This window comes from Syngnathus typhle, linkage group LG19 (assembly GCF_033458585.1).
Source record: "Syngnathus typhle isolate RoL2023-S1 ecotype Sweden linkage group LG19, RoL_Styp_1.0, whole genome shotgun sequence".
Taxonomy (NCBI): Eukaryota; Metazoa; Chordata; class Actinopteri; order Syngnathiformes; family Syngnathidae; genus Syngnathus; species Syngnathus typhle.
Window position 1 is genome coordinate 1,359,224 of NC_083756.1, and position 24,615 is coordinate 1,383,838.

Here is a 24,615-nt window from a genome sequence, read left to right on the forward strand (position 1 = left end):
CTATAACGATAGCTGCTATACGCGCGAGGCTATTTCATGTCAAAATAGGCTGCTCTGTTCATGTTTCGAGTAAATCTACGGATCGATATGGAAGGGAAACATAGGTAAGTAGTACCAATGCGTTAGATTGAACTTTAGTCAGTTCCAATCATTTTATAGGAGATCGTTTGAGAAACGCGATTGTTTACAGAGGGCTCGTTGGTTATTGGCTAGTGGGTGCATACCACAACCCTAGTTAACCTCAGTTTGTTGCACTAAAGCTTCTATTTTATGCGCCTTGTAGGCCGGTGCGCCTTATATATGGACAAAGTTATAAAATGGGCCGTTCATTGAAGGTGCGCCTTATACCCCGGTGCGCCTAATAGGGCGGAAAATACGGTATATACACGACAGGTAACAAGAGGCAGGTGAGAATAATCAAACTAATCATGGGCACACAGGAGGGGAGGGGCAAGCACACAGACAGAAACCATGACAACAGACACATAGTGGAACGGCTGGGGACGAGACGTGACAGCACGTTATCCAAATGAGTAGATTTATAGTTTTCTTAATAAAAATTTGCAAGGCTGCTCCTTTGCATGCTTTTTAATAGCCATTGAAATACACCAGATAGAGTCTATCTGATAGACTATCAGAGACCAACCTCCTCCTCGCCCTCCCATGCCAATACATGAGACAGACAGTCCAAAAATGAAAAATTGCATTGCATGCTAATAATTGAAAATAATTGAATGCAAACCCAAACCTAATTCAATTTGGGTTTTTTTGGTTTTCTTTGACTCTCTCTCTCTCGTATTTTCTAAGTTTGCTTGTCCCCTAATGATTGCCATAGGAAGCTGTATGGCTTTGTATCAAACCAGACTTTTTTACTTGAGCAAAATACGAATGTTTTTTAAAGTTATTCTAACAATCCTTCAGGGCCGGTTTTAACAATTCTTTGTAACAGTCTTTTGAAATTGTATGCACACACTTACACTCTCTTCTTTTTTGCTCAACTTTTCCTCTGTCTTCACACAAAGTCAAACACTGGTCTGTCTTCACACAAAGTCAAACACTGGTCTGCAAGTAAATAGATGGAAACAGATATCTCGGTTCAAATAAGTAAGTCTGGACCTATTTATCAGTAGCAGGCCAGCCGGCAAATTTATAAGAAAAAAAAGGCAAAAGCTTGCAAGGCCCAGGAAACAAGGGAGTCGGAGTAATGGTGTTTTTATTTCTCTACAGATACATCATGCATCCTTTTTCTGCATCTTGCCAAGATTGACTGCATTTGGAGGTCACTCTCCCCTGTGACGCTTCAGTGAACTAATATGCCTGAGTGATGTGATTTGGTTCTGCGGTATACGAATGTTTTCTTTGCTTCAGACCGCGCAGGTTGCCGTATCTGTGGACCACATCTGGCAAGGAAGAACTAGCCATGGAACATTGATAAAAGACTGAAACCAGAGAATACCTTTAATGTAAAGTCGTTCATCATTTCATGCTTCAGTTAAACCTTTCATATTTATTGGAAGGGCGAGTGCTGTCATGTCTTAACAGTACATGTGTCGAAATGAAATTTATTCACTAATAACCCTTTATTTACTTGGCATACGTCCGGGCATTATAATTCATTAGTTTGTCACTCTTTGTCATTACATGGTGCATTTATTTAAGAGAGGCTTTTCCATACTGATTTCATAATATAAAGAAAATGCTGGAAAGAATATTTCAATAAACAAATGTTTACTGGTTAATTGTGATGAGTCGTCAATTTAGTCAATACGCAATAGATATATTTCCCCCCAAAATTGTTTTACGGAGAAGAAAAGACCAGCGTATTTGTCCATTAGGACTCAACTTCACATGATTCTTAGCGTGTGACGTATAATGTATGAGCCGGGATTAGTTCGCCAATAGTTCCCGGCGCACTCCTGTATTTTAATACGTTCAATACGAGCGTTTTATGGACATCGTTTATGTTAAGAAACCGAATAGTAATGGCGTACATGCAGATATTAAAAATCCTGCATCGAAATTTAAAGCCAACCGCGACGCAGACGTGCAGATTGACATCGGGCAATTTGTTCCCACATACGCACAGAGCAGAATCAGCCTATTCGAGTGTGACCTTCCACGGGAGGCTCGAACCTTTTGCGTGTAGCTGTCACGCTCTGTGCTGTATTCTGCAATCGCGCAGAGGTATTACTCTTGGCTTCAGAGCGAGAAATAAAAACGAGGACCGAGACGATGGACACAAGTCGCTCTACAAATACCAGAGTGGCAGCTCAAAGCTATCAGCTACACGCAAAGGTAAACAGTGCATTTTTGACACATTCTCTAGAAACTGAGAAGCGAAGGTTGTTGCAACTTTAAATAGCATTTTTAATAAAGTATTTGTTTTAAAATGTTTTACAGTGAAAAAGGCTGGCCGAGATTTCACCTATTTGATTGTTGTTCTCATCGGGCTTGGGGTGACAGGTAGAACAAACATTCTTGAGAATCTGTCACAAACTCATTTTGCTACTCGGACACATTTAATGAGGCCATTATTGCGGGTGGTACAGGTGGTCTTCTGTACGTGGTCTTCCAAGAACTATTTTCTTCCTCCAGTCCAAATAAAGTCTATGGAAAAGCATTCAACAAAGTCAGATTAGACCCAGAGGTAGGGAACACTTTGATTCATAAAGACGGCACATTTGTGGTTCTTTACACGTAAAGGTATGCTTCGTGGATCATGCGGCGTTGCTTTATTGTTGCTGTTTTGAAATACAGGTCATTGGTGCATTCGGAGAACCAATCAAGTGTTATGGTGAGACAACTCGTCGGAGAAGAAGGCAACAGATCAGGTTGGGGATATGAAAGCAGAACCATGTGCCAGACAAAACATGTGAATGACTCAAGCCAGTTTATGTTTTTCTGCTGTAGTCATATGGAGTATCTGAAGGATGGACTCAAGCACATGAGACTCAAGTTTTACATTGAGGGATCCGAACCGGGGCTTAAAGGCACAGTGCACTCTGAGTCAAAAGAGGTTTGTATTACTCATTTGGTCAACAAGATTATAAGTGATACATTTCAATGTCATGCATGAATCCATTATATCAGCAGGCTAAATTATAAATACTGCTATAGTATTTGTAAGGCGACATTTGAATTTTGAAATCAATTGTGTCATAAAAAAATCTTCTTTTGCAGAATCCTGAAACTGGAAAATATGAGTTTCGCTACATATTTGTGGATGTAGACACATACCCAAGGCGGACCATCATTGTAGAAGATAACAGATAAAAACAAAATCAAACAACAAAATGACTGCACGATTTAGTGAAGCTATTTGACTGGCTTACAATTGATCGTGTCTTTGTGTATTTTGTATGTGATAAAAATGTGAAAACAGCTGAGGATACAGAGCTGATATTGCTTTACTGATTAAAAGTGTTTGCATCAAACATCAACAATTACATGATTTCAACTTAGGGAAAAGCAATATCTTTCTTTTGGGGGTACACTTTTTCGACGTCAACAAAGCCTTAGATTGTTTTTTTTCGCAATAATGGCCACAGAACAGCGACAAAGCGTCGACTAAAAACTTGATCGTCTGCTATAATTGTAAAGGCTTAAATCGGTGTTCTTAATCGATTACTCTAGTGCAATTCCGTCCAAATCATTGTTGTAATTTAATTGACGTTTTATGCCATTTATTATTGGCATCTGTACATTATTTGTTTATCCGTCGATCATACGTGGCATTCTGAGACCCTCGTGAATGTTAGAACTACTCTTGAGATCATGCTTGAGAAAGTCTTTCCGCCTCCCGTGATTCTATCGCCACGGCGTGAGTTTGAGCAATTATTACTGACAAAACACAAGTTATTTGTAAATATAGAAGAAAAGGGCGAGTTTGTTTTCATCTTAAGACCTAATTATTCACATGTATGACGGTGGTTGAATCCAGCAATTTCTAATTATCTCTGAAGGCAACAAATGAAACCCCGCCCACTGGAGTGGGAGATGTCGAAAGTCGTCACTGGGATGTGCTGGGTTAACACAATGCTAAACCAAACTACGAGATGTGTTACATTTTTCCTGTTATTCTAAGTCATACATATTTTACCGAGTAAGTACCAAGTGCTTTCGCCGAATCACATTGGAAACGCTTGCATATTAGATAGTTTCCAGGTGTTTTTTTCTGTGGAATGGTTTGGTAAACGGAAGCGGTTTTCAGTGTTTGTGGCCTGCTTTCTGAGCTTCGGCTCTGGAGCTTCCCTGGCATCTCATCAGCGCATAAGAACCAGGCAATGATCGACCTCGGCGGCTAACTAACCAAGTAGTGTACGTTCATGGCGCTGCATTAAAGTAAGTCCTTCATATTTGCTGGTTTGGGGAAAAGTTTGATGTCAGATAGCTTGGGCTGCTATCTTGTCGTTTCCAACAGCTGTGTTTAGTGATTCGTGTCAACGCTTAATATCGTTTCTTTATTATTTTTATTGAAAAGTAATGCGTGTGATGAATTTAAATGACTATAGAGCGCGTGGTGTGTTCGAGAGCAATTGGCTGTGATTCCGTTTTTTTGTTCGTTGGTGAATCTGTGGTGTCCAAACTGCGGTCCTAATCCGTCCTACGTCCCGAAGAATAATTTCCAATAACACGTCTCTAAACTAACATTTCTGTTTCCTTTTTTTCATATGCAATCACCATTTTATTTTATTACATGACTTTTTGTTGTTTTTGATTTTGTAAGACTGACAAATCAGAATATCTTTGATGTTTTATTTGTCCTAACTTGGGTTTCTATTTACAACAAAATCAGCGATGAAAGCCAGCACCCAGTGATTGAAGTCCCGCCAAAATGGAGCTGTACTGGTATATGTGCGTCTAATTATTAATATCAACATAAATAAGTATGAACAATTTTGAGTTTTTGTGACCCTACTTATCATTCCAGAGTGGTTATAGTGTTCATCATCATCAAGATCTTCTTCTATGTGTGCTGGTACCGCTCGAGACAGAGGCAGCTGGCTGCATACTTGAGCAACCCCCGCAATGCCCAGATAGTCATCGTTGGAGGGAGGGCGTACCTCCATCAAATGTGCGAGCGACAGAGTGTAAGTCCCAACTTTTGTACCTCTGGGCTATATTTTGTATCATTTTTTTGGCCTAAAGTTTATGAACAGTGGTTTGTGGATGTGTTTCTCTGCACAATCACTGTGTCTGAGGAACACAGGCAAATAGCAACCTGTTGGTCTTAACGTTTCGCCCACATTGCATTTGTTATGACTAAAGATCCCGGTCAGTGATATTTTCAGCATTTATTTTTGCTGTATTTTACAAATGCAAATCTTTGTCAATCAAATAGGTTCTCGACGAAATGCTGATATTTGTTACTTTTCTTTCCTTCATAACCATCACAGCAAAAATGTAATGCCAACATGTCAAGTTTGCTAACGTGTAGCCTGAAGCAAAGCAAAAAAAAGAACACAGTGTTTGCTGTAAAACCAGCACATCCCCTATTAGTATTCTCATTGTATATGCATGCGTTTGGTGGTGTTGAACTTATGAATAGTAAAAGGGATGTCATTGACTTTTTAGTTGTCTTCTCTCCCTCCGTAGCAAACCTCACTCTGGCCAAGTTGGTACGGCGTACCTGATGACCTGTCACAAGAAGAGCCCTCCTTGGCGCTGCCACCTGCTGCATCCTTCTCCCATCTGGACATGCCACCGCCATATGATGCCGCCGTGTCCGAAGGTAGCGCGTGTAACACCTTTTTGTTTTTGACAGTGCTTACAGTAATTTAGACAATGGACCAGTTCTAAATTCGGCTATATTTGTAGTGATGATAGAATAAGCAAAATAAATGACCACAGACCAAGGTTTGAATCGAACTGCCGGCTTATTTTAGTCGAGAAAATAGTTGACATACAATTTACAAACAATAGACATACAATTTACATTTAAACTCAACGTTAGTTGAAGAAAATAATTTCCCTTTCAGTTAAACTTTTCAGTTTAAGGAATTTCAGTTTCAACCCGGGTTGTTTTATTAATTCTAAGGTTCAATCTGTTTAGTTACCTCACTTTGTGTTATTTGAATAACATTCAGTACAGGTAAGTAATTCGAAAGTAATAGTAAATCTAATTTGAGTTCAGTTAAAGCCACTTTTAAATTCCCACCATTTCACTGATTTTGTTCAAACCAATCAATATTTCAATAACACCATTACAGCATCATCACATATATAGTTCACAGTTTTATAGGAGATCGTTTGAGAAACGCGATTGTTTACACTTTGCTGAGGCTCATGGGAGATTGCGAGCTGAGGCTCATAGGAAATTGCGGATGGCTAATGCTATAACGATAGCTGCTATACGCGCGAGGCTATTTCATGTCAAAATAGGCTGCTCTGTTCATGTTTCGAGTAAATCTACGGATCGATATGGAAGGGAAACATCGGTAAGTAGTACCAATGCGTTAGATCGAACTTTAGTCAGTTCTGATCATTTTATAGGAGATCGTTTGAGCAACGCGATTGTTTACACTTTGCTGAGGCTCATGGGAGATTGCGAGCTGAGGCTCATAGGAAATTGCGGATGGCTAATGCTATAACGATAGCTGCTATACGCGCGAGGCTATTTCATGTCAAAATAGGCTGCTCTGTTCATGTTTCGAGTAAATCTACGGATCGATATGGAAGGGAAACATCGGTAAGTAGTACCAATGCGTTAGATCGAACTTTAGTCAGTTCTGATCATTTTATAGGAGATCGTTTGAGAAACGCGATTGTTTACAGAGGGCTCGTTGGTTATTGGCTAGTGTGTGCATACCGCAACCCTAGTCAACCTCAGTTTGTTGCAGTAAAGCTTCTATTTTATGCGCCTTATAGTCCGGTGCGCCTTATATATGGACAAAGTTTTAAAATGGGCCGTTCATTGAAGGTGCGCCTTATACCCCGGTGCGCCTAATAGGGTGCAAAATACGGTACTTTATTTGGATATATGCTTTCACCGATTCTTCAAGATGATATATTTGGTCAGAATGTTTGCCGTTTGATGTGATCTCATAAGATAAACATCTTTCATTAATCTGACCTGCAGGCACTGAAGTGATGGAGACTGTTATTCATAATAACAGTGTCTTATTTTGTGAGAATCACTGGTAGCAGTTTTTTAGTGAATTATTATTATTTTTTTAATGCTGTTAATAAATGCATTTGTTTTCAAAATACTTGTTTGGAATATCCATGCTTTACTACCTACTAAAGGCCAAAATCTTTTATGCAATGACCTTTACAGGCCGCTTATATTACTTCAGACAAACACTACGTCCATCTGCTCCTGGTTCGGCCCGCCGGTCCAAATTTAGAACCCAGTTCAGCCCGCGAGTCAAAAAATTTGCCCATCCTTGGTTTAGCCTGTTGTTGCTCACGTGTTGTTGCGACGCTGCGACAGCAGCGCGGCGGTTGTTTACATAAAGGACAAAGATTGACTCGACAAGCTGCTGCTGACGCGACGTTGCGCTGCTGTCGTCACTTGAAATTCAAATTACAGTAATCCCTTGCTACATTGCGGTTCGTTCATCGCGGTTTCACTTTTTTTGAAAATTTTTGAAAAAAAACCCATATAAGTCGCTCCTGGGTATAAGTCGCCCCCCCACCCAAACTATGAAAAAAAACGTGATTTATAGTCCGAAAATTACGGTAGAGTTCGCATTTTTGGTCACATGGGTCTTTTCATTACGTCATCATGTCTCCTTCAAAATAAAAGTGAATGTTCACACTTTTATCATTTTAACAAATACAAAACATTAATAAAATAGTAAATTTGTATTGTTTTAATAATTTACATGCTTTTAATCTGTGTTGGTCTGTTAAAAGATATTTACAATGTACTTTCTTTATGACTTTTTTATTAATGGGCTCTTATTTTACAAGGCTATGTTAACCTGGGTTACACGCGCTCAACTGATGACACAACATGTACCTGGCTTTTCATCTCAATTGCTCCCCTGCTTTCCTTTTTCAGAGGACGATCTGAAACCGCCTCCCTACAGCGAGTGTGCTCACGCCGTCGAAACTGATGCGCCTCAACCCTCCAATTGCACGCCTCTCATCTCCGAAGGAGGCGACTCCCGTTGCTCCAGCGAGGCCCCGCCCCCTTATTCGCAGTCTCCCCAGCCCCGTCCACAAGAAGGCCTTGTTAGCTGCACAGAGGCGCATTCTGAGAACATGCCTGTCTAATTGAATACCAGTTTGCCTTTTCCTCCAGATAAACCTTTGCCCCACTGCTGGAGCTAGAGAGAGGACTGCGGGTGGCATTGGGCTCCCCTGAAGTATGCTTGGACCCTCCCCCCCAAGGTACCAGGCCAGACTTTTGGGTATTTTCTGGGTATTGCCACCCATTCCCCGAAAGGAACATATTAGGAATCCTAATCAATGGTTTCTGAAGAATTATTTGGTTTGTTTAAAAAAATGTTTTGCGGACCCACTCAGATATCTTGATGAGGTTTAAGTGTGAGTGGTTAAGGGCTTCTACTTTTTAGTTTTTCCCGAAATACTGCAAAATGATAACGTACCAAAAATAGTTTAGCATCTTTTTATAACGTACATGAATCTACCACAGGTTGGTCAGATCAATTTCTGTTATCATTACCATAAGATTTGGATTTAGTTTCACTGCATTTCAAAGTAAACTTTGCTTGAAGTTTTGCCTCTTATTTTTTATACACATTTTCAGTTTAAATGTATTTGACGGTGGTGAAATTGTCATCAGTTAGTATTGTGGTGACAAATCAATTGTGGTCTTTTTAAAATGTAAAGGGAGGCAATGTGCAAAAATGTAGCTTAGAATGCAGACGCATGATGTCTGAATCTATATCCAAGCGTCGGTGATCTAATGTCTCTTCATCCAGTTTACCTTCTTGCTTATTTGGAAGACATCTCAGTTCAAATTACTCACCAGGTTGGGATTTTTTGAGAGTTGGTTCTTATTTCTTTTCACCACTTTTTGTGTGTGTGTGTGGGGGGTCAACTTGTGCATTAAACTTGTTGATATTACTGTATGTGTCATTTATTTGTTTTGACTACTTTATAAGTAGTATTTGGGTAACTGAACTGCCACAACGTTAAGTTGTTGAAGCCCTCATGCTCGCTAACTGGTTTTGCAGTTGATCAGCAAGCTTTGTAAACGCCTGATAACCTTTGTGATTTGAAACAGACGTGTAGAATGAGGGATAATATCTAAAACTTTTGTTATCCAGTATTTAATGGAAATACCTAAGTTACTATCGTATTTATAGAGATCGTCTGCCAGAGGGCAGTGTCGCTCTACTGTTAGTTGTATTTATGCCTTGAACTAGTTTGGAATAAAACCAAAAAATGGCACGGAGATTGGTGCTAAAATAACATACATTTATCAACCTCATCGGAATAGTTGGAGAGGAAAAAAACAGCCAGACTAATATTTTTTATTATTCAAAACGGAAAAAACAGACGTTAGGTCTTTAAATCAAGTTAATTTGTTCAGTAACTGAAAAAACGAAAACCGCTCTATGATACCCACTTATATGATATAATAAAAGTAAACGATATGATTTTATGGCAACTCCAGCACAGCTTCAGGATTTACTGGGTGGTCATAGTCGCCATTCACTGAGAAGAACACGAAGAAGAAATTCATTAATGATGATTAACCATTAAGGATCATTGCGCATGTTTACTCACACATGGATGATCATCTAAGACTCTGATTCGTCACGTGAGGTCTTGAGCAGCCATCGGTCCTTGTGCTGAGTGTATCCAAAGCCCTCGTCGTAATTCCCTTTCTTTTGGAACAGTTGTCGGTAATGGAACACGCAGTAGAATTCTCCGTGTAAAGGAGCGTAATTGATCATGCTGGGAATTGAGCGCACGTGGCCGGTTATGAGACGAAATTAACACGGCTGACCATAGAGATGATTTCGTCAAATCAAGACCATTGCAAAAGGTAATTATGGAATATAATGGAGCGATTGTTACACACAGAACATAAACATAATGGTTGATATTTGTGAGGTAAAATTACAACTGCTGTACGACTAGCAAACATCGAGTAGAATTTCATTTATTTTTCTTTTATAGGTTAATAATTTAGTTGTAACTGTCATTGCTGCAATGGCTGTTTAAAAGCGCTCTATCAATAAAGTTTCGTTGAGTTGTGTTATAATATAACACAATATAATTCTGTCAGTTTTTGTGTGGTACTGCTGAAGAGGTTTTACTTTTTTGTGTGTGTAGTTGTTGCATTGCCATGTTAGGCCATTGAATGGCAAAACCTTGAGCTGATTGCATGTGTACAATAATCAACTGATTTTAGTTTTGAAGAAGTTCTGATCATTAAAAGAAAACATTCATCCCATAGTAATTTAAGATAATTAAATCAACATCCATCCCTCATTGTAAAATCATTTTAATAATCATTATAAAGATCTTGCATAATCTTTTTTTGCTATAAATTGATTTTTGCAATCATCAATTTGTATGTCTGGATGTCTCACCTCAGTGTTTTCTTGCACTTTTTACAGCAGAAGCAATGTTTGTGAAAAACATATTTGTCCGCGCTCATTTTTTCCATGGGATAAACTGGCTTCAAACAGGCCGAGCATGTCTCTCGGTGACTCAGATGGAACTGATGAGACAAGTGAGACAGGCAGTTGAAAACCAAGCACGTGTATTTTTTCCAAAACAAAAAAACGAATCCAAATAAAAATCAGCAACTAAAATCGCATCTTGTAGTTTTCTGTCTTGGTTCCTAAGACTCTGCTCCACTCCAGGTCCTTGTTTGCACCTGGAGTACGCTAATCTGTCTCTGAGGACTGTTGCATTGAAGCACTTTGGTTGAGCAGAATTTCTCCGGGCTGTGCTGACAAGTTGGACAGCTTATAGCTTCTGCTTGATCTGATTTTCTAGCAGCTGACTGGATGGAGATAAAAGCAGGACCTTCTCTGTGCTTTGGAGTTATTGCAGCATCTTGGCCACCTGGTGAAGCTGTGGGGTCTTATTTCTCCTGCACGGATTCTGTTTTGCTTATTTTGTTCCCAGACGCCGGAGATCCTTGCACACTTCCCAACGACTCCTTGAACAGGCACGATAGACCGGCGATATCCGAGTCTGATCTTAAAGTCGAGACAGAATAAAGGGACTTCTTGATGGCTTCCTCAATGTCAACAAGCCGTGCTAGTGTTTGTTCCTTGAGAGTCACGATGTCCTCACTGGCTCTTTCAAGATCTCCAAAAACGTTTGCCAATGAGGACTTCGTCTCGGTTGCTAATGTTCTGGTCTCCTCTTTGCGTTCTGGTTTCTCTTGCTTCCGTTTGTTTTTGTTTGTGGGGACAACCCTGCTGGGGACATTCTCAAATACTTTCCTGAGGGACCTCACGTCAACCTCGTTGGTGTCCTCTTGGATCTTTTCCACTCGACTGAGGATGCCCCGCAGCTCCTCCTCCTTTCGCAAATTGTCGAAAATCTCCATCGCGGTCCCCATGTTGCCTCGCATGATCTTTTCCATGTGGACGGACAGACGCTGACGCCGTTCGTGGTCTGTCTCCGGCCTTCCCTTCTTTGCTCTCAACTCAACATGTGCTGAAATTTTGTTGTCAGGTTGAGCTATTTTTACTCGTTTTGGTTTCACGGGCGTTCGCTTTTTGGGATGATCGTTCGGATCACCGAATTTTTTGCACGCCTCTTTGAAATTGATATGGGCTTCCTCTATTTCATTTTTCTCTCCTCCTTGGTAGTTTTTGTCACATTTTTCCACTGCGCTATGTGATTCATGGATTTGGTGATTTTCGAGGATTTCCTGAGGCTTTTGTGTTCCTACATCATGTCCTGACTCTGTAGAGGGATTTATTTTCAATCTGTCAATTTCTGTTGAGGAGTTTTCAATGTTTGCTGATTGTTTATTTTGCTGTTTCAAATGTTGTGGTTTTGGAGGGATGGCTGGTTTTGGTCCAACAGGCCTTGGATTTTTTTGTGGGGCTGACGTTTTATTCGCAGTACTTGTTTGCGCTTCTATGACCGTATTTGGACTCACTTGAGTCTGGGATGCCGTTACACAAAGATCTTGGTTGATGGCCTCGCCATGGAAAACTTGAGCTGTATTTTTCACCCTTTCTTTGGGAGGTTTGGAGGAGTTACGGTAGATCATGGCTGCTTTGAAATCTCCTTTGCTGACATTAATGTTAGAGCGCTCTAAGGACTCCAATGCTGCTTTGAGTTTACCGTGAAAAACAATTTCCTCTTCTTCATGCTGTGTTTGTGCGCTAGCTGGAGAATCCACAGCGGCTTGGAAGTGTTGCACCGGGAGCTCCTCTGTCATATTTTTGTTTTTACTGCCTACAGCTGTGTGGGTTTCCTTGGAAACAATTTGGTTGGAGCACTTTGTTTCTTGTTTCGTACCTGGTACTGACTGGATCCTCAAACCTGTTTCTTCGTTATCAGATTGGACGACTTGGTCACCGCACTGTTTCTGCAATTGATCCAATGATTCTTCTTGAACTTGGCTTTCGTCATGTCTTTCAGTTTGAATGTCATTCTTCTGGGTCACATTTTGTCTTGCGCAAGACTCTGACATGTTTGAACGGGGATGATCTTTATTGACAATCGGATTGGATTGGTTTTGCGTTTGATCCTCAGAGAAAATGGTTCTCAATCTCTTTACATCCACTGGTACCCACTCCTCTCCATGATAAAGCTTCTCTTCAGGAACAATGTCCGACTTCTGGTCTTCAACTGTCGACTTCTCTTGAAGAGTTTTCAAATATTCCAGTTCGTCCTTTTCAATACAACTCATAAATAGTTTCACATTCCCCTTTATTCTCACTTCCGGGTTGTCAGATCCTTGACAGAAGCTGTCTGGAGAATTTAAAGGTGATTTTCTTTCTACGGGAAGCTCTTGAGGACAATATCGTCGGACGTTTTTGTCATCTGAATATTTGTGGAGGGAGTACACGACAATATCTGCAGATTTTCCAGCGATCTCCTGGATGATTACTCCTCTCCTCAGGGAGTTGTCTTGATTCAAAATGTCTTCCAAAACTTGAACCACATTAGCTGTGTTACATTCTGTGTCCTGGGTGGCCGTGAACTGATTCGGGTGGACGGGTACCTTAACCAATGTGCTCCTAATGCCTCCATTGCAATCCTCCGTGAGGTAAGTGATCTGAGGTTTAAGGTTTGCTCGCGGTAGCACACGAAGTATGAAGTTTTGGAAATTACCCTCAGACACCTCGTTGTAATCGATCTGGACTCCGCTGGCTGATTTTGTGTATTTGGCCTTTTTGGCTCGCATGGTTTCATTCACCTCGATGATCAAGCCATCAGCATAAATGACATCCAAGCGATGAAGAGAGCTTAGGGTGTCCTTGAGTGTCTCCACCATTGTCTCCACTTCATCCTTGTTCTGGTGTCTGATTTTGTCAAATGGCATTGATTCAAACAAATGGGTTCTATTCTTAACCTTGGCCACATTGTCTTCTTCTGTTATTAGTTTGTGTTTTGCCATATGAGCATAGGAATGTCGAATGTTTTTAGCTAGGAATGGGTTGTTTTGCATCAGAGATTCCCTCGTTTTGATATTATCCTTGTGTTCGAGACTGGAAAAGTCATCATCGTCCTTCCATGTGCTATGACCAGGATCACATGACCCTTTGGGTTGTTCTGTCCAATTCATAGGACTGGGTCTATCCTGGTACTGAATATTCTGCTGGTCACATGTCTCCCTTCCTCGTTCTTGGACGAAGTCAGTCGAAACAGCAGAAGAAACTATATCCTGCTGAACCTTCTCTGGGCAAGACTGGGAAGTATCCCTATATGGACTTTCAAATATCCTTCTGGTTCCCTGGACATCTATAGTCTTAACATTTCCCCCCCCGCTGGGATTAGAATTAGAAGCCATTGTTTGGTCAAGCTTTAATATTTCACCGACATTGCCTTGTTTGACTAATTCTTCAGTTGTGTACATCTTTGGGGCGGAAGGTGACACTTGGCCACTCTGGGAATAATTCTCAAATATCAGGCGTATGGAATGGACCTCTCCCTCGTACACGGTTTTATCGACCGTCACCTCAGTCTCGGAACTCAACACCTCAGCGAGCTCCTCGTCTACGAGCTCATCCAGCATCTTCAGCTTGGGATGCGTGTGCTTCAAGAGTCTTCTCAGCTCACATTTCTGACGCTGTTGGTGAAGGTTTTGTTTGGACATTTGGGAGGGGAAGAATTGTTGTGACAGTGTCTCTAGTCCTGGCTGAAGGTGGTCTTCTCTCTTCACCTGGGTGTCTTCCGCCATCTTATAAGGACAAAGCGATGGTGTCAACTTTTGGGACATAGTTGTTTTTTAGGGTGGCATGCTTCAACGTGGGCCAACATGCTTCAGTTCATGAGATGCTTCCAAATTCCACTCGATCATCTGTTAGTTCGGTGAACCTCAAAGCTTCCAAAAACTCTCGTCCGCCACTCCAAATTGCTGAAGTGTTTAGTCAACAAACAACATGCAGTCTGTTTCAAACTCAAGCGCAACGCCAACTTACCTTCACTTGTTTTACTGGTTTCTGTTTTACTTCTTGAATTGCTTCCTGAGTTGCCACCTTTGACTGAGAGTCAAAGAGTGCAGACAAAGCTTTGACGGAGACGTACAGTTTCTCCTTCTCTTGAGCCGAGGAGTTTTCTTTGAAGTCCGCGACTGACTTCCTTTTAACATCTGCGGACAGACGTAAGATGTCCGGATTTCAGTCCTGTCATTTTTTTTTTTTTATTGGCTACCTCATGCTTTTTCGTAGCAACTGCTGTGCGTCGGAGTTAAAAATATCCTACTTGTGAGGGGATACCTGACTCCACTGACACACATACTGACCAAGAACTGTCACTGTTGACTAAGCACAGACAAGCGAGAAAATATTTGTTTTTTTTCGATATCCATAACGGAACATATGGAATTATACAATTGACATTTATCTATAACTTTTAGTATTTATGCAAATATTATTACATCATCATTCATAATTACAGTCACATGCTAGCAAGATCTAGTCGATGATTCTGGTCACAAGAGAAACTAATCACGCTACTCACCAGGTGCTCCTTAAAAATCAGCCAGCCTTTCCTCAAGTAATTTTCTCTTAGTGTCCGTGCTGTGGTCACAAGCTATCTGGCGCTCTCGCTTGCCCTAGAGACAGCTGACCGTCGCATACGCCCCCTCGCACTTATTCAGCGGCTCAGAGGCCAACTATTTCTGTTCCGTGTTGGAGGGCTCTGCCATGGTCTGATCACTGCTCTCTCTTATTTTCATTCATACCACCCACTACAGCAGGGGTCACCAAACTACGGCCCGCGGGCCGGATACGGCCCGCGGGACCGTTTAATCCGGCCCGCCAACCCTGAATAAATTGTATTATTAAACTTTTTTTTTTTTTGTGCTCATTTTGCCTGCAATGACTGCGTTTCCCCAGTAGATGGGGAAGCGCTCGCCTGCGCATTTACTACCGGAAGCCGTGTCAGAAAGCTCGGTGCACACTCACAAGTGCGTGTACGGACATGGCGCACTCGCGCTCTATTTGTATCAGTCCCGAATTTAGAGCGTGGGCTGTGACGACAGCATTCTTGTAATTTGCGCGCTGAGCTTTCAGATGCAGTTTTGCGCTAAAGCCACCCACAAACCTTCCCCTGGAATCCTTCCGTTAAAATGTCGCCCAAGTAAAGCAGGGTGAACACAGTGCCGAGCGTTTAAAAGAGTTGCCAATTTGGGTCGACGTACGCGACGTGACGTTCAGCCACATGAACGTCAACATCTACCCGTCACAGATCGAGGTAAACGGACCAACACCTCGGATCTCGCCTAAGAATTGCCACAACAAATTTTACTCCAGACTATGACGCACTATCAAACTTTAACAAAAAAGACAGCGGTGTCTACAAGCCTACTGGAACCTACAAAAGGATTATAAGGAAGGAACACAAGAACTTTAAGAGACTGCTCATATGTGTCAGAGAGGTTCTGCTCTGACAACTGAGCTGAACTTTTATCTGTTAAGATTGTGCATGGCACAACAGAAAGTTAATGTTCCATGGTTTTTTTTCTATGAAGAACCCAGAGAGAGTTATTTAGTTATTATTTATTTCCTGTTTTTTCTGTGAAGAACTCAGAGAGGGTTTAGTTATTATTTATTTCATTAATAGTGTTATTATTTGTTTCCTGACTTTTTTTTCTGTAAAGAACCTGGAAAGGGTTATTAAATAACCGTTATTTGGTTATGTGTGGCTTTCTGGAAAATAAAAAAAAAAAAATTTTTTTAAGCTCCCCTACGATCGTCACACTTTTTCTGTTACAAACTGCCACCGGCCCGCCATCAGAGAAGGGAAAGGTTATGTGGCCCTCACAGGAAAAAGTTTGGGGACCCCTGCACTACAGTGTCAGCTTTCGAGGAAATGCGCACCAGGCTACTTCTCCATAAAAATCAGACCAAACCAGATATTATGCTGGCTTGTCAGTGTTAACCTACTACAGTGCCTAATATGACCAGGCAGCAATTCAAAAGGGTGTGCAATTAATTTAGTGCTTTTTTAATCAAGCTTTATCAGTGCAAAGGTTAACTGAGGGCAAAGTCTGGGTGGAGATGTTTGTGTTGTTTATGGTTCTATAGTTCTGTAAAAGAAATATGCTCATTCAAGTTCCGTTTGCTTTCGTCTATGGGAAAAGAGAATTTAGTCTTGTACTCACTGGTTTTGAAGACGGCAGTCTTCTCAATGTTGTTTTTGTCTTTCTTTGTAAGAGTTTGGGTTGCTACCTTGAATGGACACAGTGCGTAAGTAGTTTGTTGAAATGTCCCCATTCCAATTTTTGTTTCTTTACCTTACGTGTCGCAATTCTTTCCTTTGCGTCACTCTTGCCGGGACGCAGCGGAGCAGGGTGAGCCTTCTGCTCCTTCGCAGACTTACTGATCTCTCTGTTGCTCACCGCCTTGACATTTTTGGAAGTCTCATCTGCTGGCTTATTTCTCATCTCAAATTGTGCCTTCAAGGCCTCGATGGAAACCTTGGCGTCTTTTTGAAAACTCCCTGTCGACTTGCTGCGGCTCAAATTAGTCTCGGGCAAAGAGCATCCCCGTTTGTCTTCTCTGCTCTTCCGATGGTCCTGCTGAGGTGTTTTCCTTTGCTGTGGGCCATTCTTGGGTGGAGTGGCTGCTGTTTTCTTAAATCAGGAAAAACCTGCATTTATTTCATGCAGAAGTACCTGTTTCAAAGCGAAAATGCAAAAGTTACCTTTTGAACTGCTGCTGATGCCTTTGCATTTGTGTCAGCTTTTGAATCATCTTCAGTTGAAGCTTGATATCTGTAGACGTCATAATTATGTTTATATTAACCATTTATATGAACCGATCAGGACAGGGATTCTCGTACCTTTCGACCAACTCGGACACGGACACCGTCCTACTAAGAGTCTCAGCATCCCTCCTGACCGGCTTGTCGTACGACGAGTGGACGCTATGTAGGGAGCGGCTCCGTGTCAGCATATTTTTCCACTCGACCTTTTAAAAACACAATCAATGCTTTCTAATTTGCAGAATACACGAAGCAAACTTGTCAGTTAATAAATCATCTTTACCTTTTGCTAATGTCACTCCGCTCCCCGAATCGATCCGAAGCACTTCCGCAGCAAGACTTTAGAAGCAAGACCAAAGTCCTCGCAAGCTGTGTGAGGTCATTCAGAACTCACACGAGAACAATTTTGAGCTTCTTCCCCGGTTATAAAATCTGAAGCTTCCTGGAAGCTTTGGCTTGACCTATCTGACCAACACCAAGGGCACATTTGTACTTGAATGTTTCATGCTCACTTGGTTATACATTGACTAATTTACAACACACAGTGTGCCTGGAACCTAAAAGTGGGCTGAAACAAATTATACCTTGATATTACGCCGCTCATATTTGCATGTTTACTTTTTCGCCACAAAGGTTCAGGATCACACATTAACTTGATTATGTAACCATTTTGGTTCTGTTGGTCTTTGTACGCTTCTTCCCACCGCTTCACACATCCATGTGAAATGCAGTGCCGCTGTGCATGGGAGACAATGCTAGCTATTGTCAGCACACACAATTCCTTCTCTTTCTCTGTCTCTCTCCCTCTCCCCCTCCCTCGTCTTGTCTTGCCTTGCCTTGCTGCTAATAAGTCCTCAGACAAAGAAAGAAGCAGTCACCCCTGAGGCGGCAAAAAAAAAAAAAGACTGGAATCCTCCCTGGGCCTCAGAGGCGCTGCACAGATGAAAGGGAATACGGGATGTGCTGCCTTTTGGACTGTGAACCCTGCAGTGTTATTATTATGGGCCAGTTTGCCAGGGCTCTTGTCTACGATTTTAAAATGCCGGCTGACATCGGCCTTGTTTGGTGAGGTGTCTGTATGCCTCAATTGCACATTGGGCTGTGTGAAGTGCTGCTTCGAAGAATGAAAATGATGTCTTTATGGATGCCGTTAGGCATTAGGATATGCAAAGTATGCTGTTTTTTTTCTAATGATTGGCATCAATTTTCAATTGTAGCAAAACATGCTGCTCATGCCGATTTTTGTCTTCTTTCCCCAGTGTGTTCACCAACCAGCAGATGGTGCAAAAGCCCACACAACGACTCACTGCAGGCTCCCGCCCAACATTCTCCGGTGAGGTTAGTCCAGGCCAAATTGTGGCCAGCAGTGAGAAACTGGGTTCAGTTCAGTTCACTTCAGCTCTGACTAGACGACACAGCGCATTGTGTGGAGTGAGTGTGAAATTGGTGTGCAGAACCTCATCTTGCTTCTCCTTATTTGACCCAAGTGTGGTTGCGATTGTTACTTCCCTCCAAAGAATGCAACAGTTATGCCGACACACGCGCATGCACACACACCTGCTACCTCAAATGGCTAGTCACGATGGATTATAATAATAACATGCATCGTGACATCAGAGGCGTGTGTGTGTACGTGTGTGTATGATTCATACTTGTACTAGTGACATGACTAAATGTTTTGAACAGGAAAAGAAGGTACAGTGTTTCCAAGGCAGTTGCCTTGATGGAAATAAAAGCTATTTTAAGGCTTCTGAGTAAGGGCTGGAACATACAGCCTTAAGATGTTATCGCTGATATTTTCTTCCACTATTATCTCATTTCTCGTTGTAAATCTTTTTTTTTTTTTCAACTACTTATCAAAAGTTTTAAACTACCCCAAAGCAACTCAAATCTTGGAAACGTAAGGTAAGTGGTGAAAAAAGAAAATATAAATAATGTACGTTGGGTAAATGTTTCAAGATGAATTCCTTGACTTGCACTTAAATTGTTTATTTTCTGCTTTTCACTGTAAGTAGACTTTACTGTATAAGAAGGCTTTTGTGTGTGCGTGTGCATGTGTGTGTGTGTTCACTTGGTAAAGGAAATCAATGTAACATGCCGGGCTTCCCGCAACACATGCCAGCCATTTGTCGGAACACCCTCTCCTTTTTCCACATGCGCACGCCATGAGTTGTGTGTTGGCTCAGTCCCTCCGCAGGTGCGCGCGCGTGCCTTTGCCTGTGCGGTGCCCGACCAGCAACGTGCCTCAGTACAGCTGAGTAGGAGTGACCTGGCCCTAAGCCTTCCTCTCCCTTGCCGGCGCAAACGCCGCCCACCTCATTAGGCTTGCACAGACCGTGGCGAGGGCTCCCCTCGCATGTGTTTGTATGTCAGCGCGAGTACACGTTTCACACGTGTGGCCGCCGTAGCCGAGGAGCTCTAAGCTGCTTTGGCCGCTTTAGGAGGCCCCTCAAGTTATGACCATTCATTATTTTGCTTAGGCAGGAGTCTAAAAAAAATAATCCAATTGTGATGATGTGCATGCAAAAGAATTGATCAGAAAAAGTGCAAGCTTGCAAGTTTTCTTCAATGCACACAAGCACAACCCCAACCCCCAGCGTGCGGGAATTGGATGTTCCTCTCTACCCCGATCCAGTGCACGTCCCGAGCCGGAATATCAGGTTTTCTGCTTTGTTTTGCACACTTTGTACTCTCAAGCCTCACCTTTCTGTTCCCTCTCTGTCGGCACACAGCGGCGGCGCCGCATCAAGGCGCTCGGTCTCTGATGATATTACCCACTGACGCTGTTTTGCAGGTTGCTAGGAGGTCATATTAACCACCGCAGGAGTTGTATTAGGACAATACACCATGAATCCATTTTTGTGTGTGTGCGTGTTCGTGTTCGTATGTTTCATTCATGTTTCATATTCTTCCCTGTGCCTGACCCCTGTCATGGCGCCAGCTGAGGCCTGCTGGCACTGCAAGCAAGGAAGAGGAGGGTGGAGGATGACGATAAAGGCGAGAATTTATGAAGTCGAAGATAGGAAGGACAAGCATGAAACAATGAGAGGGTGGATCTGGTTTAGTTTGGAATGAATTGCTCCCGCAGCTCGGCTCTTTATCGAATAAGTGAGCTCCGGAGATGAAGGCTGCCAATGCAATCTGCTGCGCCAGAAAACAAGTTTGCTGTTGCACTGTGGGTCAATCCCGGCAATTTTTTTTCCTTTCCTCCCTCCCTTCCTTTTTGAAATTTGAGCCGGGCTTTTGAGACGTCACTGCACACAGCTTCTGGAATGTCACGTTAGACTGAGACAGGCTCTTATCGGTTATCAGTCAGGCGGAGAGCATTTCTGCTCATGTCTTACATAAGCATACATTGAAGAAGTCACAACAGTCATATTTTACAAAAACGCTGCACACACAGCGATTTTTAACATCTTAACCGATTTTTAATTTTTACACCTTTTTTTGTGTGTTTAAAACAAAACCGACGCAATTTGAACAGTCCAACCTTTGCTGGCCGTTCGAGACTCTCCCGAAATTCCCAATGGCCGCCCCTGCCCCCAAATTTCCAGTCAGCTAACAATCATTAATCAGCGCTGCTTCTTATCTTTTGGGCATGAAGGCGCTCATCCATAAGGAACAGAAGGGTCATGATTTGATTCTCACTCCAACCAGTTCTTGGAAGATTGACTACTTTTAAGATGCTCTGGCCTGACATCCCCGCTGGCTGGCTTTTTTTCTCTCAATCTCTGCACCACCGTCAGCTCCCTCCTGAGGCAGCACTTCGGTCACATTGGTTATTAATACGCTGCGTCGCCCAGCAAGTGTGCTCAGCACTGGAGTGAAAATATCTGACACGGGCTATTTATAGAGCCTGCAGGCAGACGAGTAAGAATCCACGGCAACGCCATCCAGCCTTTTCTGGAGTCGTGTTCCACAAGAATAGGCCTCGGCGGGAAAGCGGCGCGGGTCAACGGCGGAGCTTTTCGCCATGAAGGGGAAAGCGCGCAAAGCGGAAGCACCTGCTTGGGGCTCGGCGACCCATCAAGAATATTTTCACACCTTCTTTCATATCACTGGTATGAAAGACACATGTTCAAGTGGAACGTGACACAACGTGAGCGTAGGTGTGTGCGTATGTGTCACTCAGCGCCGCCTGCCCCACGATGGTCCCGTGATGACATCCTGAAGGAATGCATGTGTTGTTATGAGCTCATGCTTCTCAGCAGGCCCGTGTTTAAATTGCATGGCAGCTGCCTCAGGCCAAGAATGTCGTGTCACATGCAGGTCAGCTCGCTATGTGCCACCAAAAACGTAGCCCATTTAAATTGCCAATAAAAAAAAAATAAAAAAATCAGTTTTCTGGATTTGGTGTGTTGACAATTTTCCTCCCCGATTTGCTCCGAAAACATTTAAACAGACAAAGGTCTTCCCCTGTGGTCCCAGATGTCTTGCTAAAATAAAGAATTAAGATTAATAGGCATCTAAGGGGCTAACCCTGCTCCGTATTGATTATTATATTGCTTGGGAGACCTCTCTCAATAGGGTTATCCATTCGGTAAATGGTATGTACGGATAACCCTGCCGCCGCCAAAGATGTTTCCTGTCAATGTGGCACCCCTGGGAATACTCAGCAGAACTTTTGTCAAACTGTCAGGCTTTTAATGCCGAGTGGTAAAGGAGATATATTATGCTTTTTTTTTCTTTTTTACACAAATTAAATCAATTCCTGTGTATCTTAATGTGTCTATTATGTTTTTCGATCACAGAGAAACTTGAGTAAAAATTTGGGGAAGCAGTCGCGACAGGTAGACAATAGGCTATAATGCCAAAGGACTACTTTTGTCTAAATGAAGTTCACGGCCCCTTGTACTTTTGTACCGTATGTCCCCACGTAGATCTGTTTTCCCTGGCGCCGTGTCCTATTTTTTGCTGTTGTAGCGCAACTGTTGCCCCCTTGTAGTCCACCCTTCTCCTCCCTCTGCTCCTCTCTTTTTTTAAATACACACACAATCTACTTTGTGACACACACACAGCGGCGAGCAGACGGACTGTCAGACGGCACATCTTCCTTTTGTGGTGACGACGCCGTGTACTTGCAGGCCCGAGCATGTAGAGCGAGTCACGTGTTTGCGTCATGCCTGTCTGCTCACCTGGTGGTTGCCATGGGAACAGCCAGACAGCGGCAGACTTTGCACCCGCCTCCCCCCCCGCTACCCCCGGGGGGATTGTGACAACACAGAGGAGGTATAAGGTCGAGGAATCACTCTGGGAGTTTGCAGTAGAGTGGAGGCGGCGAGCGGTGGAAATTTGCTTTGCTTGTGCATTTTAAAGCTGGTAAATCTGTGACTGTGTGTCTTTTGACTGCTATTGAAAGAGACATCTCCGTTATTTCACAGCTTCCAGGTGTGACATGACATGCTATCGAAACATGCTCCTCTCTGTTATGTCACACTGAGGTGGAAGTGCAGAACAGCTCAGTCAGATATTTTCCAAAGTCCAATTCTTGCACTCGTGAGTTCAATGCGGGCCCTTTATTTTGATTTGAGGGCCGGACATAACAATTTGGTCCACTAGCAGTTTTTGCCGAAATGCGCATCACAAGACTGTTTTGAGGAATGTTGTCTTTGAGTAGATAAGGACAAAGGTGCTAATGTTAGCACATAATGGAGACCTCGCAGTAATGGAATAAACAAATGCTTTGTTGTCTCTAAGTGCTGTCGCTGTCTCATCATTTGCACCCTGTAAAGAAAAGGAGCAAACACAATATTTTTCCTGCACCGCCGTGTCCTGACAGAAACCCACAACTGGCCTTTTTTTTTTTTATATAATAATATATAAACCAGGGCTGTGGACTTGGTCGGATTTTTGCACCGAGTCCGCGTCCGGCCTCTTGACCATGAGTCCGAGTCCGGCTGTCCATTTTTTCTGTTAATTCATGTGACTGCTTAGTCTTTATTCAAGGCTAATTTAGATCAAAATTTAAATAATTACAACAGTTTTGTGATGGCTTTGTCTTTATTAAACATATAAACGAATACAATAAACAGATACTTTCAAGTTTTAATCATTAATTACACCATTATAGCTCAGACATTTATCTAAACACAAATAATTAGTGACGACCCCACAACTAGCGAAATACATCAATGAAATTCATCCGCGTTCTGCCATTGAAGCGGGGTGCATTCAAAGACCAGTCGTACAGACGGAACACTCATTCACTTCACCAAAACGCAACAATATAATTACGTGAGCTCTTTGCATAAACCTCGATGCAAAGAAACTCCTCTTTTTGGGTACAGGCTACAAGGAGTATATATTACAAAGGAGACTTTATACTTAATTGTGATCATCATTCATCCATCCATCCATTTTATTTTATTACTCAGGTATTTTCAAAGCAAATTAATATTGTTGCATTTATTAATTTGCTTTAACATGACAGCGCAATATAATTAAAAGCTGACACGATAGCAATGTCAAACGTGTTCATTTAAGAAAAAGCCACACACGTTTTGTGATCAAATATTTCATAACGAGAATGATTTGAGTGAATTGATTTTACGATTTTTATCCCCCCTCCCATCTGTCGCTTTGCTTGGGACAAAAGGAGCCTTCACAACTGAAATCTCTTCTCAATTATTCATTCAAATCAATTCACTCAAATCATTCTAGTTATGAAAGATTTGATCACAAAATGTTTCCGTCTGTACGACTGGTCTTTGAATGCACCCCGCTTCAATGGCAGAACGCGGATGAATTTAAAGACATCAAATGAGAATAATTCTTTATAAAAATTAAAATTGACTGACGTAAACGTGAGTTCTTCATGTTTTTATTGAAAACAACATAGTGCTGACGCCGTACGACGCCGTACGACATCGGGTTTTCGCTATAATTCGGTATAATTCGAGGTAGTCCACCCTCACCCAAAGTTAAGGTTTCATGGGAATATTATTGTCATAATTGTCTGGACCATATATGATAATTGTTTAATGGTAGTTATTGATAGATCTTGAAGATGTCAAGTTATAGGTGCATAAGACTATGTTGTTCATGCATATAGCACGTTCATTGTAAGAGGGGAAGAGATGTTGTGTATTTTGGGCTAACTCAAATTCCGTAGTAGAAAACCCCCGGAAGTGGGATGGGCATTCTGTGTTGTTGTGGTACGCCCTGTGAACGCACTGTGAGTAAGGAATAAAGCAGTTATCATTCACGTCGTTGTCCGACCTATTCTTGCTATCTAAGAATCTGGAAAATAGTAAGGATATAACATATATCACGGGTCATTACGAC

General features: G+C 42.2%; 3 protein-coding genes across 10 annotated transcripts in view; 2 read left to right on the forward strand and 1 right to left on the reverse strand.

Moving 5' to 3' along the window:
* The window catches only part of neto1l (neuropilin (NRP) and tolloid (TLL)-like 1, like), a 28,804-nt gene extending 27,065 nt beyond the window's left edge, over window positions 1–1,739 (forward strand). For 2 of the 4 annotated variants that reach the window (XR_009710442.1, XR_009710441.1), the window contains exons 12-13: window positions 1,228–1,279; window positions 1,369–1,739. The gene's annotated coding sequence lies outside the window, so the exon portion shown is untranslated. Of the gene's footprint in view, window positions 1–1,227 lie in introns of all 4 variants that reach the window. The other 2 variants (XR_009710440.1, XM_061265517.1) reach the window with 1 other exon arrangement.
* A 115-nt stretch (window positions 1,740–1,854) lies between these two features.
* timm21 (translocase of inner mitochondrial membrane 21) lies at window positions 1,855–9,036 on the forward strand. 2 transcript variants are annotated; one of them, XM_061265520.1, is made up of 11 exons: window positions 1,855–2,295; window positions 2,401–2,463; window positions 2,550–2,647; window positions 2,758–2,831; window positions 2,911–3,016; window positions 3,181–4,102; window positions 4,211–4,341; window positions 4,796–4,854; window positions 4,931–5,090; window positions 5,596–5,731; window positions 8,006–9,036. In XM_061265520.1, exons 1-6 carry the CDS (start codon window positions 1,962–1,964, stop codon window positions 3,271–3,273), a joined length of 768 nt encoding a protein of 255 aa, XP_061121504.1. In that variant the 5' UTR covers window positions 1,855–1,961; the 3' UTR covers window positions 3,274–4,102; window positions 4,211–4,341; window positions 4,796–4,854; window positions 4,931–5,090; window positions 5,596–5,731; window positions 8,006–9,036. The 2 variants fall into 2 exon arrangements, with proteins under 2 accessions (XP_061121504.1, XP_061121503.1); XM_061265519.1 differs by having other exon boundaries at window positions 3,181–4,341.
* On the reverse strand, window positions 8,537–18,067 carry LOC133143542 (xin actin-binding repeat-containing protein 1). 4 transcript variants are annotated; one of them, XM_061265516.1, is made up of 9 exons: window positions 17,615–18,067; window positions 17,410–17,537; window positions 17,272–17,341; window positions 16,862–17,200; window positions 16,730–16,796; window positions 14,544–14,713; window positions 10,515–10,645; window positions 9,703–9,873; window positions 8,537–9,630 (listed from the first exon to the last, which is right to left on the reverse strand). In XM_061265516.1, the coding sequence occupies exons 2-8, from the start codon at window positions 17,520–17,522 to the stop codon at window positions 9,717–9,719; spliced, it is 1,047 nt and encodes a 348-aa protein (XP_061121500.1). In that variant the 5' UTR covers window positions 17,523–17,537; window positions 17,615–18,067; the 3' UTR covers window positions 8,537–9,630; window positions 9,703–9,716. The 4 variants fall into 4 exon arrangements, with proteins under 4 accessions (XP_061121500.1, XP_061121499.1, XP_061121497.1 ...); XM_061265515.1 differs by having other exon boundaries at window positions 8,537–9,873; XM_061265513.1 differs by lacking the exons at window positions 8,537–9,630; window positions 9,703–9,873 and having other exon boundaries at window positions 10,411–14,302; window positions 17,615–17,851.
* Between the last annotated feature and the right edge of the window lie 6,548 nt (window positions 18,068–24,615).

Bases quoted from the DNA above. Each gene is read 5' to 3' on its own strand.
- timm21 (XM_061265519.1), top strand. From the start codon at position 1,962: ATGTTAAGAAACCGAATAGTAATGGCGTACATGCAGATATTAAAAATC. The intron at 2,296-2,400 runs GTAAACAGTGCA...AATGTTTTACAG, and splicing joins GCTATCAGCTACACGCAAAG to TGAAAAAGGCTGGCCGAGAT. The intron at 2,648-2,757 runs GTAGGGAACACT...TTTGAAATACAG, and splicing joins AAGTCAGATTAGACCCAGAG to GTCATTGGTGCATTCGGAGA.
- LOC133143542 (XM_061265513.1), bottom strand. From the start codon at position 17,522: ATGCTGACACGGAGCCGCTCCCTACATAGCGTCCACTCGTCGTACGAC. The intron at 17,201-17,271 runs GTAACTTTTGCA...TCCTGATTTAAG, and splicing joins CATCAGCAGCAGTTCAAAAG to AAAACAGCAGCCACTCCACC. The intron at 14,303-14,543 runs GTAAGTTGGCGT...TGTCCTTATAAG, and splicing joins AACCAGTAAAACAAGTGAAG to ATGGCGGAAGACACCCAGGT.